The sequence below is a fragment of the Oreochromis niloticus genome, unplaced genomic scaffold (genome assembly GCF_001858045.2).
Source record: "Oreochromis niloticus isolate F11D_XX unplaced genomic scaffold, O_niloticus_UMD_NMBU tig00001339_pilon, whole genome shotgun sequence".
NCBI lineage: Eukaryota > Metazoa > Chordata > Actinopteri > Cichliformes > Cichlidae > Oreochromis > Oreochromis niloticus.
In genome coordinates this window covers 55,236-71,690 of record NW_020327363.1, presented here as the reverse complement: position 1 = coordinate 71,690, position 16,455 = coordinate 55,236, and the positions used below count along the sequence as shown (strand labels likewise).

Sequence of the window (16,455 nt, the reverse complement as noted above, 5' to 3'; positions counted from 1 at the left end):
AGTCAGGTCGCTCCATGGAGATCCATCAGAACAGCAGAAACACGATCAACATCATTATTATAACTTCTAATGTTAGACAAACAGCTGCAGAACATCTGGCTGAGGTTAGTTAGCTGTTAGCTGTTAGCAGAGGAAGGCCAAAGCAAAGCTGCATCTTCATGTGTGTATATACTTTATCCTGTATATACACACAGGCTGCTCTTCATCACCAGCTCCTCCTCCTCAGACTGTTTCTTTTTTCAAAAGAGGAGAATCAAAATTTGTGGAGGTGCTTGGAGGAGGAGGACAGTGAGGAGGAGGATGAATGATGGTAGGAGGATCTGCAGGAGAGATGATGAAGAAGGTTCCGTCAGTTTATTATCAGGTCACAATGTTACATCATTTTTTTAAACAGGAAGTGATGTCAGTGTTCTGACCTCTGACCCTCAGAGAGCTCTGAGGAGACTTTCCACCCTCATCAGTAGAACATGAGTAGAGACCTTCATCAGCCTGCGTGATGTTAGTGATGATGTGCTCTCGTGTATGACCATGACCAACAGAAATTCCTTTGATGAAGAAATAAGCTGCGACTGTGGCACCATTCCTCTGTCTGCAGCGCAGAATGACATCACTTCCTGTCCTCACAGGAAGTGCAGGGATCTCCAGGATGACACCTTTATCTGACCATCAGAGACAAACAGAGTTAATGAGAGCAGAGTCACACAGAGACAGAGACACAGCTGGAACATCTCACCTTTAGTGTCTGATTGGACACTGAAGGAGACTCTGTCACTCTGCTGTCCAGAGGAGTCCTCACACCAGAAGGTTTCACTGGGAGCAGAAAGATCCACAACACAGTAGGAACCAAGAAGCCTCCCAAAGCCTGCAGCTGCTCCACAGTCCTCAGTGAGTCCTCCTCTGGTCCTCTTCACTGTCCATCCATCAGCTGTCTGTCCATCATCAACACAACTCAGATACACTGAAGAAAATCCACTGAAGACCTGCTGAAGGTTTGGACTGACAGACAGAGACACTGGAGGACACACAGAGATGATAAAATCATAACTATATGTTGATTAAAGTCTAATATAAGCACAGTGCTGGTGTGCAGGGCTGTTATATGCTGCTGACATATTATAAACTGTTGTCTACATCGAGCTTTTAGCCTCATAATAAGCAGAAATATTTGTGTTTGTCATCAACATTCAGATATTAGAGATGATTTGATTTGTGGATCAACAGCATCACTAATTGAAGCACTTTAAAGTGGAAAAATCTCCCTTATTTCAGCTGTGATCACACACTTTGGCTTTCAGAGGAACGGCCAACAAAAGGAAAGACTTGAGCAAGCTGGTGATGATCAGTGTTGTGGAGTAATGGAATACATGTACCAGCGTTATGTATTTAAAATACAAAATAATGAGTAAGTGTCAGTAGTGATTAAGGTGCTACAATAATAGTTCTTGTCCATTATGCGCTGAGAAGTCTCACAGCTTCTGGGATGAAGCTGTTTCTCAGTCTTGTGGTTTTGCATTTGATGCTCCCCAGACTCCTGCTTGAGGGGAGCGGGACAAAGAGTGAGTGTGTTGGGTGAGTGGGGACCTTCATGACACAGGTGGGCCTCTTCCTGCATCTGGAGGTGTATATGTCTGTGACGGTTGGGAGGCTGCCTCCGACCCCTCTCTGTGCAGCCTTCATCACCCTCTGTGGAGCTTTCCTCTCTGCCACAGTGCAGTTTCTGTGCCACATGTTGATGCCAGAGCACTGAACACTCTCCACCGCACATCTGTAGAAGGAAGCTCTCAAGTCCCGCATGCTTCAACCGCCTCAGGAAGTAGAGCCTCTGGTGAGCCTTCCTGATCAGGCTGGAAGTGTTGTTTTTCCAGATGAGGTTGCTATCCAGGTACGTACCCAGGTACTTGTAGCTGGGTACTACTTTGACTGCAGATCCTCCGATGTGCAGGGGTGTGTGTGTGTCTTCCCCTCCTGAAGTCCACAATCATCTCCTTTGTCTTCTTCTCATTTAAGCAGAGATTGTTCTCCTGCACCAGTTCTCTAAGTGTTCCACCTCCTTCCTGTAGCCAGTCTCATCATTGTTTGTGATGCAACCCACCACAGCTGTGTCGTCTGCAAACTTCACAATATGACAGCCTGGATGGTTGGGTAAGCAGTCATATGTAAGCAGCGTGAACAGGAGGGGACTTAGCACACAGCCCTGAGGGGAGCCAGTGCTGAGGACTGTGGAAGATGAGGAGACATTGTGGATCCTCACAGACTGCGGTCTGTTGGTCAGAAAGTCCAGGACCCAGTTACAAAGAGAGGAGCTCAGTCCCAGAGTCAGTAATTTGTCAACAAGTGTCTGCGGGATAATTGTAAATGACCTGTATTTATATAGCGCTTTACTAGTCCCTAAGGACCCCAAAGCGCTTTACATATCCAGTCATTCACCCATTCACACACTGGTGATAGCAAGCTACATTGTAGCCACAGCCACCCTGGGGCGCACTGACAGAGGCGAGGCTGCTGGACACTGGCGCCACCGGGCCCTCTGACCACCACCAGTAGGCAACGGGTGACGTGTCTTGCCCAAGGACACAACGACCGAGACTGTCCAAGCCGGGGCTCGAACCGGCAACCTTCTGATTACAAGGCGAACTCCCAACTCTTGAGCCACGATCGCCCTATTGTATTGAAAGCAGATGAGAAGTCCACGAAGAGCAGACAGACGTAGGCATTCTTCTGCTCCAGGGGGGTGAGGGTGGTGTGAACCACAGAAGAGATGGCATCTTCTGTGGATTGATTCTTCCGGTAGGCGTACTGGTGTGGGTCTGAAGTGACACTGATGGTGGCTTTGATGTGGGCCATAATCAACCTCTCAAAGCATTTCGTGACGATCGGTGTGAGGGCTACTGGCTGATAGTCATTTAGACCTGTCACAGCAACTCTTGGGGACTGGAATGATGGTGGCGGTCTTCATACAGGTGGGGACAGCTGCCTGGATGAGGAAGGAGTTAAAATTGTCTGTCAGGACCTCAGAGAGCTGATCAGCACAGTTCCTCAAAACCCAAGTGGGGATGTTGTCTGGGCCGGCAGCTTTGCGGGGGTTAATCCTCTTGAGGGTCTGCTTCACTTCAGCTGCTGTCACACTGAGGGTTTCTTCATCTGGTGGTGGGGAGAGTCTGATCCTGGGTGGGTGCGTGTTAGGGTCCTCAAAGCGGGCGTAGAACTGGTTGAGAGTCTCAGGCAGAGAAGGGTCCCTGGGGCGTTGCCTATCCCTAGTTTTGTGGTCAGTGATGCACTAGATACCCTTCCACATACTGCGTGGGTCCTGGGAAGAAAAATGACCCTGAATCTTCTGTGCGTATGTGGTTTTGGCTCTCCGTACACCTTCAGTCAGTTCTCTCCTAGCCCTCTTGAGTTTCTGTGCATCACCAGACCTGAAGGTGGCATCTCTGACTTTCAGCAGGGAATGGACTTCTGCATTCAGCCAGGGTTTCTGGTTTGGATAGCACATCACAGACTTGGTGGTGGTAACATCCTCCACACACCTACTAATGTAGCTGAGGACAGCCGATGTATACTCCTCTAAATCCAGCTTCCCCTTATACACAGCAGCATCCCTGAAGACCTGCCAGTCTGTGCAGTTAAAGCAGTGCTGCAGTGCAGAGTCACCGTCGTGGGGCCACACAGTGATGGTTTTCTGTGTGGGTTTGGAGCGTCCTTGTTCAGAATACAGTTACTTTGTTGAAATAAATGGATTACACGGCGGTGTTTCCTGTGTCATATGTTAGGCTATGCCCTCTCTATTTTTGGTAATACCACGCCGGTGGAAACCCAAACAAACACGCATTAAGAGGCTCTAATGCCTGTGTCTCAATCTTGCGGCCCATGTCACCTCTACTTGCGGCCTGCATAATGGCGTGAAGAAATATTTTTAAAAATTATTATTCAAAAAATGATTTAATATGAAGGAAACAGGCATAGCCCTAAAGAATGTAGCCTCATGGGCAGTGTAGTCCGTGCTGCAGGGAGAATGGACTGCCATACCCGTTATATGTCTGTGAGCGAGGGAGGGAGAGAAAGGAAAAGTCCGAGCTGTCACGGAGCAGAAACGGGAGCTGGAAGCATGTAAATATAATAATAACCACAGCAGCCAAGAAGAGTGCCTGACGAGCCCAGCTGTAAGTAAGCTATTAAGACTCGACTGTACACTGTGTTCGTGTTTTCCTCCGGAAAAAATAAGTTCAGTTGGAGAAGCCTTTCAACGCCTCTCTCTGTCTCCCGCAAGCAAAGTTGACCCAGACAACAAAGTAAAGCTAGTTTTCAGCTACAAGCCCGACATGAACCCGACGTATTAGCCAGAGGTCCCTTTACTACGGTTCTGAGCCGTGGACCTGTTTTATGTACGCGCGGAATAGTTTTCTATACGAGATCGCTGCAAAAAGTGCAGCCTTACCTAATGTCCACCTACTGTTACTCATTTTATATTAAGATTTAAACATCTAGTTGGTATTGGTATGGAGAGTAACCTACAGTAATAGTAATAAATCACACCGCAATAGTACATTTAGGTAGTTGTAGTAAACATGATAATATATTAAGTAATCCAATACTCTCATTGAGAGTATTCTCATTGAGAGAATACGTTACTCTCATTGAGTAACTACTGAAGACTGGAAGAAGGTATTATGGACTGATGAATCAAAGTTTGAAATCTTTGTTTCATCACGCAGGATCTTTGTACACCATCAAGTAGGTGAAAGGATGATTCCACAGTGTGTGGCATCAGCTGTCAAACATGGAGGAGGAAGTGTGATGGTCTTTGGTGTTTGAAGGCTTCTGTGTATGTAACACAGAGTGTGTTGGTGGGAGGCTGGACAGGTAAGGTTGGGGTACCCTGTACACTGGCAGCAGAGGTTTGACTGTTACAGACACTGGGTTATGCAGTTGATGTCACTTTTGTATGTTTTTACTGACCTTTTTTGTCGAGCAAAAGAGGAGGATCAAAGTTTGTGGAGCTGCTTGGAGGAGGAGGAGGATGAATGATGGTAGGAGAATCTGCAGGAGAGATGATGAAAATGGTTTCACTTTATTATCAGGTCACAATGTTACATCATTTTTTAAAAACAGGAAGTGATGTCAGTGTTCTGACCTCTGACCCTCAGAGAGCTCTGAGGAGACTTTCCACCCTCATCAGTAGAACAGTAGAGACCTTCATCAGCCTGCATGATGTTAGTGATGATGTGCTCTGGTTTAGGACCAACAGAAATTCCTTTGATGAAGAAATAAGCTGCGACTGTGGCACCATTCCTCTGTCTGCAGCGCAGAATGACATCACTTCCTGTCCTCACAGGAAGTGCAGGGATCTCCAGGATGACACCTTTATCTGACCATCAGAGACAAACAGAGTTAATGAGAGCAGAGTCACACAGAGACAGAGACACAGCTGGAACATCTCACCTGTAGTGTCTGATTGGACACTGAAGGAGACTCTGTCACTCTGCTGTCCAGAGGAGTCCTCACACCAGAAGGTTTCACTGGGAGCAGAAAGATCCACAACACAGTAGGAAACAAGAAGCCTCCCAAAGCCTGCAGCTGCTCCACAGTCCTCAGTGAATCCTCCTCTGGTCCTCTTCACTGTCCATCCATCAGCTGGCTGTCCATCATCAACACAACTCAGATCCACTGAAGAAGATCCTCTGAAGACCTGCTGAAGGTTTGGACTGACAGACAGAGACACTGGAGGACACACAGAGATGATAAAATCATAACTATATGTTGATTAAAGTCTAATATAAGCACAGTGCTGGTGTGCAGGGCTGGTATATGCTGCTGACATATTATAAACTGTTGTCTACATCAAGCTTTTAGCCTCATAATAAGCAGAAATATTTGTGTTTGTCATCAACATTCAGATATTAGAGATGATTTGATTTGTGGATCAACAGGATCACTAATTGAAGCACTTTAAAGTGGAAAAATCTCCCTTATTTCAGCTGTGATCACACACTTTGGTTTTCACAGGAACGGCCAACAAAAGGAAAGACTTGACTGAGTGAAGAAAGATGAAGATCCAAACTCATGATTCAAGATTTTTATTTGCCATTTGCTCACAGCACCAACAGTCATATCCACATTGGAATTCTTTTTGCAGAGCTCGGTAGTCATGTCACATTTAAAAGGTAACAGAAAGTAGAGATCAAGCAAAGAGTGGAGCAGTCTTCTAGTAGTATTTACAATATCAAAGATAAAAGAAACATTGTACAGGTTGTGTGCTGATAAAAGTACTTGCTGGTGAGAGTTCCATTGGTATATTATATATAAATAGTGTAATAGGATTGTATACATAATATCGCACATTTCACAGATCTGAGTAAGTAATTGCGTATTAATCCATGATTTTTCCAACATTTCATTCAGAATGAGGTAAAGTAGTGCTGTGTTATTTTTAGGTGTTCAGTGTTTTTTGTTTGCCACCAGTCTGACAGTTGCGGGGAAGAAGCTGCTGAATAACCTTGTTCAGTGTGTGATGATGCTGTCCGCTCTGTTGTGTCTCAGATTGTACGTAGGTGTGCAGGGCTATTGCTGTTGCACCATACACTGATCAATTGGGGCGGTATGCAAAGTGGAGGAGGTCTATAGTGTTCGGGAATATGTGATTGATGTGTGTGAAAAGTCATTTGTCTAGACACTTCATGGCGACTGGTGTGAGTGCCATTGGTCTGAAGTCGTTCAGGGCGGATGTGTCAGTTTTTTGGGGAACTGGTATAATGATGGAGGTTTTAAAAATGCGTGGGACTACTGCCTGGGATAGTGACAGGTTGAAGATGCCAGTGTACACTCCAGCTAGTTGTTCCCCACAGGCCTTCAGTACTCTGGGAGTTGAGGCTGTCTGGAACGGTGGTGTCTCAGGGGTCTGTGGTTGTTGTTGTGGTTCCCCTGTAGTTTGTGACACATTGACTATTGGGGTGATCGTGGCTCAAGAGTTGGGAGTTCGCCTTGTAATCGGAAGGTTGCCGGTTCGAGCCCCGGCTTGGACAGTCTCGGTTGTTGTGTCCTTGGGCAAGACACTTCACCCGCTGCCTACTGGTGGTGGTCAGAGGGCCCGGTGGCGCCAGTGTCCGGCAGCCTCGCCTCTGTCAGTGCGCCCCAGGGTGGCTGTGGCTACAATGTAGCTTGCCATCACCAGTGTGTGAATGGGTGGATGACTGGATATGTAAAGCGCTTTGGGGTCCTTAGGGACTAGTAAAGCGCTATATAAATACAGGCCATTTACCATTTGAATTCCCTGCCACATACTACGTGTATTGTTTTTGTTGAGGTAGTAGCCTTCAAGCTTTTCTGAGTGGGCCCTCTTTGCAGCTCTGATGGACTTCTGCAGTTCATAGCGGGCTCTCTTATGCTCTGCCTGATCTCCTGCCTTCAAGGCCTGCCTCCTCTCCCTGATTTTCTGTTGAATGTCTCCATTGACCAAGGGTTTTTGATTGGGAAACCTACGCACAGTCCTGGGAGGGGCACAAACAGATGCACACCAGTTTATGTAATCGCTCACAGTCTCTGTGTATTCGTGGATGTCGTTAACAGTTTCTTTGAAGATGCTCCAGTCTGTAGCCTCTGAGCAGCCCTGCAGACTGGCTTTTGCACTCAGTCCAGGTGTTAATAGTCCTGACTGTGACTGGGTTTGCTTAATGAGGGCGGCCGTTCCTCCCCCGCGGATCTTGCCACTGTCCGTAGTGCTTCTGTCCTCTCTGAAGAGCGATTAGCCCTCTGGTGTTATTGCCATAGCAGGTGTTCTCTCCTCAAGCCAGGTTTCACAGAAACACAGTATGGAGCACTCCTGAATGTCTCTTTGCGTGAAAATCCGAGCATTCATCCATAAAATGGAGTTCATCCATTTTATTTTCCAATGACTGAATGTTTGCAAGCAGTAGCCTTCATTTGCTAATCATGCACCGGAACCTTCGGTCAGCTCCTTCCCGTCTGCCACACCTCCGCTCCAGCTTGTTGTTCACAGGAGAGTCCTCTGCCTCGTGCCGACCTAGCGTCAGGTCAGCGTAGCTTGTTAGCTCTGGATAGGATTCCAGCAGGTTCAGGTTCAATATGTGTCTTAGCTCAGCCCAAGAGATTAGAATAGAATAGAATAGCTTTTTATTGTCACTGTTACAAGAACAGTGAAAGGCAGTTTGGCATCTCTCCATGTGTGTGAAGGAGGTGTGCTCTCCCATTCTTACGTTCTGGGGTCTGTTGCTCAGGAAGTCCAGTATCCAGCTGCACAGTGAGCTGCTGGGTCCTAAGTTGCTTAGTTTATTAACCAGTTTGTGGTAGTGATGGTGAGATGAAGCCTCGTGATGAGCTGAAGCTTTCCATCCAACTGGTCGACTCGTGGTTCGAAGCATTGTGATGATTCATTTGCTCTACTGCGCCATCAAGTGGACGATTTAAGTGAAATAGGCTCTGTGATTATAATGATGTGATGTGTAAACCTCTAAACTGAATAAATAGATTGTTTTCGTGGTTATTTATCCCGAATATTGTCTCAGTATGTCTGATACAAAAGAGAAAGTGGAAACTATCAGGACAGAGTTTTGGTATGATTGTGTAACTGTTAGGCCTGCGTATTGTCACTGATTTCTAGAATCGATTCGATCAGGGGAAATTTTGCCTCAGTCAGAAATATTATAATTCAGATCATGGATCAGTACATTTCTATATTTTTATATCTATAAAAAGAAAGTTGACACTTGCGAGACTTTATGAAAGGTGTAAGCATCACAGCAGATGCCTTTGTGTCAAAGCAGCTGAGGATAAAACAGAAATACGATTTATAAAAATATTCTGCAGCAGATCAAAAACGAAAGAAAACCATTCATCAACATATGAACATTACCTGATGCTGCTGAAGTGAAGCAAAGCAAAGTTACAGAAGTTTAGAGACACGGCTAAGCGTTTTGCAATTTTGCATAATTTAAAAAGTTTAAATTTGTTCAGTGGCCTATTGAACAGCAGAAATTAGGTTTTCTTTTCGGTAGTAAGTAAAAGGAAAAAACAGCGGCTGACAGCGCTGTAAACAACGGTAGACTTGTGCGTAACAAGCAAGCGAATAATGCAGAAAACAGATTTTTAGACGGGAAACTGTTCTTGAAGTGTACTGAGAGAGAGAGAGGGAGAGCTGTGCATGAAGTGTGATTTTTATTGTGGTGGAAGCAAAACAGCAAAAGTTAGAGGGAATTCATGACGATGTTTATGTGAAGCGTAGTTTGGATCTTCTTTTGCTGCTGGTTCAGTCAGTATTGTTTGGAGAGAAATAAAACCTGCAGCGTCAGAATCAGCGCAAAAAGACGTAAAAATGAAGCGCGGACCCGCCGACACATGAGAATCAGTGAGCTGTCCTTTCATCCCCGACCGTGTCCCTGTCGTCGGGTGAGACAGGCGACATCTCACTGATTCTGATCCGTCAGCGGTTCCCCGCTTTGTGTTTGCATATTTGTGCACAATCGGTGTACCTGCTGTCATTTACTGTTTTAGCTGTTTGGTGGTTGTTGAGATTTTTGTCAGGTTTAACCTGAGATTCTGGCATTTCGGGCAAAATAAATTTATATTAAAAATCGATTCAGGATTTTAATTAAACAATATCACGTTTTCCAAGCGAGAATCGATTTTAATCGATAATCAAAACCCGCCCCTATAACTGTGTAATCATGTACAATGTACATCTGGATAATGACACAAACTGTGTGGCGCTTCACTTTTTAAATAAACTAAAAGACATAAATCAGGTTATAGGATCTGTACTGTTGTTTATTTATATTATGGTACTTATCATTTATTTATTACTGTGTGTATACCTTATTAGGAGAGATGACATCAAAATGTTGCCAGACAGGGGAAAATTTTCTTTTCCTTGCTGGTTCCATCGAGGGAGGAAATGATAAAGTAACTATGTAGCACGTACGTAATCCAATTCCGCAACACAATGTGATGGGGGAATCAGCTGTGTTTTGCTGCCCATTTTATTTCGAATCTGGCGCGAACCAGTGAACCAGTTCCCGAATCAGTCACGTGGTACGGACTGCCCGCGAAGCCTCGAACGTCACTGCATACGTAATCAAAGCAAGCCTCGATACGCGCTTCACAGACACGCCCCCGAGATTACCCGAAGCGTGATTCGAAGCTTCGACACACAGGACACATCACTAGTTTGTGGGGTTGAACTGTATTGAAGGCAGAGCTGAAGTCCACAAATAGCATTCTCACATAGGTGTTACTACAGTCCAGGTGTGTGAGGGCTGTGTGAAGAGCTGTTATTATGGCATCCTCTGTCGACCTGTTTGCCCTGTATGCAAACTGGTATGGATCGAGGTTTGCAGGGACGGCAGCTTTAATGTGGGACATGATGAGCTGTTCGAAACATTTGGCAATTATGGGTGTTAAAGCAACTGGACGATAGTCATTCAAGCAGCTCACTGTGTTCTTCTTGGGCACTGGAACGATGGTGGCTGACTTAAGGCAGGATGGTACTACAGACTGTAGCAGTGAGAGGTTGAAGATGGTGGTGAAAACCTCTGCTAGTTGGTCTGCACATGCTTTAAGCACTCTACCAGCTACACCTAGTAAGGAAGAGGAATGTAAAAAGTAACTTGACTCAGAGTGTTCTGCGACGTCGCCCTCTGAGGAGCGCCATCTTTGGAGCGCCATCTTTGGAGGTTGGTGATGATGAAGCTGGCGATGATCTGGTGCAGCTGGTCTCGGGGAATAAAGAAAACGCTATCTGGGGCTGTTTGCTAGATCCAGCTTGGTGACTTATACAGAGTGAGAGACACCCTGAACCAAAACAGCTACCACAGCATTCTGCAGCACCATGCAGTACCCTCTGCTATGGATCTAGTTGGTCAGGGGTTCATTATCTACAGCAAGATAATGACCCAGAAAATAAGTCCAAGCTGTGCCAGAACTACCTCAGGAAAAAAGAAGAAGATGGTGAGCTTGAAAACATGGAGTGTCCAGCAGTCTCCAGACTTGAACCCCATCGAGCTGGTTTAGGATGAACTTGTCAAGGTTTCAGTGAGTGCTGGGTTTTTTCCATTGTACCAGTGTTTCCACCTCGGGGTGGAGCCGTCATTCTACTCGCATTGGTAACACCTGTGTGTAATCAGCCCGCTGGGATTTAAGACCAGAGCTCACAATCATTCCTCGCGAGATCGTCTGCTAACATCAGTCAGTGAAGGTTGTCACAGTCCAAGCGTCTAACCATTGCTATGTTGAGTTGACCGTGTTTCTCTCTGCTCTCAGTAACCTTTTGGATTCCTGCACTGCTGTTGGTAATTCAGCCGTTGGTCTGCTCACAGTTTTCACTGTTTACTCACCTGCCTGCCTCCCTGCACGGTTCACAGTCATGTCACGCGGGGCAGACCGAGTGAAGGTGTGTGTGGACACAGATGAGGAAATGGAACAGAATCTCAAATTATTAGGTTCGCGCCCTTAGTTCATGGCTCACTTGTTAAGTGTGTTTTGCTTTTGTTTCTCATTTTTGTCAGACGTGACCTCCTGTAATAAACTTCACATCGGGTCTCCGAGTTTTGTCTGCGATTGAGTCCACTCCATCATGTTTGGCCGCACGGACGTCACAGACCTGGACAGAAGAGTGCAAGCAAAGCAACCTACAAGTTCCACATTTATGGGAACTTCTGGGAGAATATTTGATTGCTATTGCAGAAAGAATGGCACGGGTGTGTTCAGCTGTTATATTTGCCAAAGGGGGCTACTTTGATGACTCAAAGTTTAGAATATACATTTTGGTCTATAAATTGATTCCAGGATTTCTTAACTCGAGTTGTTTATTTGTACCATGCTTTCATTTCAGAGTGCAATGAGACATTAAACTGCATCATTTTCAATAAACAACTGGAAAAAGGTAAAGGACCCAAACGCAGGACTCAAAACAGGGAGGTTAAAATTAAAGCGCAGCTTTATTGCTAGGGAAAACTCTTAATAAATTAAACTCCCCAAAAAACAAAACAAAACTCTGAACAGAGGAACTAAGGACTGAAACGCAGGAACAGAAAAACTAAACAGGAGCATGAGACAAAACACACAGCATGTACAGGATAGCAAACATTAATGATGCGACAAAGGGCAAAGGCAAACACAGGGGGCTGAAATACACAGTGGAGCAATCCGGGAATAGGAAACAGGAGGAAGACACAGCTGGGAGAGATTAGGGCTAACGAGACGGGGGGAAGTAAAATTGAATACACTGACATAAGACATGGACCTTCAAAGTAAAACAGGAAACAAGAAACAAATCACAAAGATGCAGATTTGACACTGAAATAAACCTACACTAAGCAAGAATGAAACCTAAGAACTAAACTCATTACCAGGACCAAACTGAAACCTATAATAATAATAACAACAACAACAACACAACTAAAGAATCAGAACATGATTCATAATACACAAGAATACCAAAACACAAGAAACTGAAAATGCTGGGTCAAAATGACCCAGAACCATGACCACTAGTGTACATTTAATGAGTTACTGTGAAAAGAAGTGCCTTTAAATGGGAATATAAACAGAACCTTCAATTTTTCCATTAATGACAAAATTATGGTAATGACACAGACAATATGCTGTAAATCTGCTGAATTTTCTTTTTTACCATTTACAGAAATGTCTGAACTTACACTTCCATCTACTCACCTGCAGAAACCGTCGGTACAGACAGCAGCAGCACACACACACCTGCAACAGGACGACAGAGGTCACTAAAGGTCAGAGATCATTAAAGGTTAAAGGCCTCTCCACCACCATGTGTACAGTACAGATTCTTGTTAATCTTCCATTAACATCTGTTGAACTTATTAATATCAGCTTATTAATTCAACATGATGTCAAATTATATTAAAACACTGAAAGTCTCCATGGCGTCAAAGTGTTAATTACAATGTTCTCTTTTTTCTTTCAAGTTTTCTCTTTCATCCCTCCCACAACACAAGTACAACAGTGTCACAGCCCACACAGACTTATAGGACACACACACTCAAGCGCGTTCACTCATATTAGTTATTATACACACACACAGTCAGACTTATGGAGCATCTCTTCACATTTTTTCTTTCTCTTTACACAGGAGTGATGTATTTCCTCTCCTCACCCGTCTAAGTGTCACCCACAGCGTGCATCATTAGCCATACACACACAAATATGGGCACACTAAGGTTGTCACATGGAATGTAAATGTAGCTGGCACCAGAGAAAAGAGGTTCCCGTCACCCCAACAGTAAGAAATATACTTTCTTCTCACATGTCCATCACTCCCAGTCTCGTCTGGATTATCTCCTAAAGTAAAAACTGGAGATTTAATACATCACTGCTTAAAGATGAAGACTTTATTAAATATTTTTAAAAAGAGTGGACTCTATATTTAGACTATAATGACCTGTGTGGAACTTCAGCATCTGTTCTATGTGAAGCAGGGAAAGCTGTGATGAGAGGTAAAATAATTTCTTTCTCATCACACAAAAGAAAGGAGAAAACAAAAATATTCAGGAATTAGAAAAAAACATCAAATCCTTAGAAGAAGCCTACGTGTCCCACCAAGATCAGGAAACATTGAACAAAATTCGCAAAACAAAACTAGAATTAAATGAAATTATTAATAAAAAAAACCCCCACAATTCTTAGTACAAAGACTTCGCTTGCAGAATTTTGAACACAGTAACAAATCCGGTCGATTTCTAGCTAAACAGTTAAAAATAAATAAAGAAAAAACAACTATATGTGATGTTAATGATTTATCTGGGAAAATAAGATATGACCCTGAAAGATTAAACAACATTTTCAAGAATATCTATGAAACTTTATATTCACTGCATATAAACCCGTCTAAAAATGAAATTGACCAGTTTCTTGACAACGTAGCTCTTCCAAAATTATTAGACAATCAAGCAATGGCACTGGATTCGCCACTGACGCCAGGTGAACTCCAGGAAGCCCTGATAAGTATGCCCACTAATAAGGCTCCAGACAGATTTCCTGCAGAAATCTGGACAATTCTTGTACCTGTATTCCACAGAATGTTGCAGGAAATCAAGGAAAATGGCAGACTACTGCCAAATATGAATTCTGCCAATATTAGTCTCCTGCTTAAACCAGGCAAAGACCCTGTATTTACCTCAAGCTATCGTCCAATATCCCTTATTAATGTAGGCTTCAAAATAATCTGCAAAGCTCTCTCAAAGAGATTAGAGAAGACATTAATAAACTCTTTTTCAAGGGTTTCAGATTATTCTATAAACAGGTTTTTGCTTTGGCTCTTGACGGAGGCGGCTGCATCTTTCTCCCTCTCCCTCACCTTATCTTTCCTGCTTGACTTCTCATGTCCTTGTCTAGTCTGGTCTAACTCTAACCCTCAGAGTCTCTTAGTCTTGTTCTCTAAAACCTAAAGAATATGGATTTGATCAACTGGTCCCTCAACACAACTGATACTCTCTTCTTCAGATTCTTCTTCTTCTGATTGTCCTGCAGAGAAATTTCCGGCCAGATAAACAATAGATGGGTGGCAGCATTAGCGCGTCGATTGAGGACATTGAAGAACTACACAGTCGTCGTCCCCCCACCCCCACCCCCCCCTCCCCCAGAGTGTCCAGAGCCAGGTTTTCAGCTGCAGGACCGGATGGCCGTTGTCTACATTGGATCACTCTCCTACCCCACCCCGGATGAAAGAGGTAAACCTAAGGATGCAACCAAAGCAGCGTGCCACTTAAATGTTGCAGTAAACAATGCCGTCAAGAAAGAAAAGACAAACACTGACAGAGCGTTTGGCTCCATTAACGCAGCATTTGCACACAGCGGGCAGAGACGATGGGAGTCCACAAGGAACAAAAGGAACTCGAACTGCTGCAACATTGGAAAAAAGAGTTTTTGCTTCAGACAGGAGCCGCCATTCGCTTCCCAACTTGACCTGGCAGGACATGTGTGTTTTGGAGGCTGTGAACGCAGCACTGAGGCCTGATTTCACTGACATTTTATCCACAGAAAATGATGTGACTGTTTCTTCCATCGTGCCCATGCTTCACCATCTGAGAGATTCAGCTCTCAAAGTTGAGGCAGGTGATGCAAAAATGACAATTTTGGCACAGTTGGATATAAAATATGACAATAAAATAGCCTGCGCTTGCTGCAGACTGCAACTTTGCTTGACCCTCGCTACAAAGGAACCACGTGACACACTCCGCCCTCACTGTCTCCTGCTGTCTGTACACACATGTTTAAGCACACACACATGATCGGTGTGTGGGATCAAACCAGCTGAAAGTGCAGGATCCGTGCAGGTCCCGGGGACGAGCTTCGTCACATGAACGAGCTTGAGTACAGAATAATGTGGCTAACGTGAACATGAGCGGCTATAAAAACAGTCTGGAGCCACATCCGTGTGTGTGTGTCCGTACGTGTGTGAGTTCAGAGCAGGTTCTTACCGTGTAAGAGCAGCACGATCATCAACATCTTGACCATAAAAAGTTACAGCTGATCCTCACCGAACCACCGACAGCTCTCAGACAGATCCGTCACTCTGCAGATGATGGCGCACAAAGAAAACTGAGGCCGTCTCTCAATACTCCGCTAGTCCGGAGTTCGTAAGCTCACAGGCGAGACTTGCCGAGCAGCGATCGTTATACAGTTGGAACAGCGGTGTACTTGATGACATCACAGCTCCATCCCCTCTTCATTTAACTGTCATTAATATTTCTAATGGAAATTACACATGGTATGAAAAAAATGGCACATGACATTGGAGATTTCTTTAAGAAAAAAAAAAAGATAATTAAAAAATATCTTAACCACTTTGGGAAAATTCACTTTTACATGTGATCTGTTACATAATGTCTAATAAGCTTCATACAGTTAAGCACAGTCACTACATGACAGAAACACAAGCTTCATCTCTCTGTTAATAAACATAATACACATGTATGTGTGAATAGAAACAAACAGGTGAGATGTTAGAAAGCTTTTATTTTAGTAAACACTCAGACCTGCAACAGACAGCTGCTGGGGTTTGGGAGACAACTGAACTAATGTTTCTAATATAATGTAATATAATATAATAGCCTATGTTATAGCTTTAGAAGCTGATATGACAGAATCGAGTGGACGTACTTATTTACCAGAGAAAGAAAGATAGAAAGATTTGGCTCATGCGAGGGTTTTATTTAATGGATTAAAACTATCTACAAACTTGCAGAAGCTTGTGTTATAACCAGTGGTGTCCAGTCATCAGCCTCCCCACTGCGAAGAGGAACGAGGCAGGCTGTCCTCTGTGCCCTCTCCTCTTTGCATTAGCACTTGGGCCTCTAGCTGAGGCCATTCACCAAGATGTGCATGATATAAGAGTGGGTGGAACAAATCATAACATAGCTGACGACATTTTGTTGTTCTTATCAAAAGCAGAAGCATCAGTATCAGCTGTTATGC

At 44.3% G+C, this 16,455-nt stretch overlaps 1 protein-coding gene and 1 long non-coding RNA gene across 2 annotated transcripts in view; one reads left to right on the top strand and one right to left on the bottom strand.

Annotated features, from left to right (window-relative positions):
- LOC106097177 (uncharacterized) overlaps positions 1 to 15,668 on the bottom strand; it is a 59,602-nt gene extending 43,934 nt beyond the window's left edge. Inside the window, exons 1-5 of the mRNA XM_025904381.1 lie at positions 15,459 to 15,668; positions 12,682 to 12,723; positions 5,440 to 5,718; positions 5,132 to 5,365; positions 4,957 to 5,037 (exon numbers count right to left, since the gene is read on the bottom strand). Of these exons, the coding sequence (XP_025760166.1) occupies positions 4,957 to 5,037; positions 5,132 to 5,365; positions 5,440 to 5,718; positions 12,682 to 12,723; positions 15,459 to 15,495 (673 nt within the window). The 5' untranslated portion in view covers positions 15,496 to 15,668. The remainder of the gene's footprint in view (positions 1 to 4,956; positions 5,038 to 5,131; positions 5,366 to 5,439; positions 5,719 to 12,681; positions 12,724 to 15,458) is intronic.
- Positions 10,498 to 12,223, top strand: LOC102077611 (uncharacterized). The gene is made up of 2 exons (XR_003217505.1): positions 10,498 to 11,398; positions 11,514 to 12,223. It is a non-coding gene; the product is annotated as an uncharacterized LOC102077611 (long non-coding RNA).
- Positions 15,669 to 16,455: the final 787 nt, after the last annotated feature.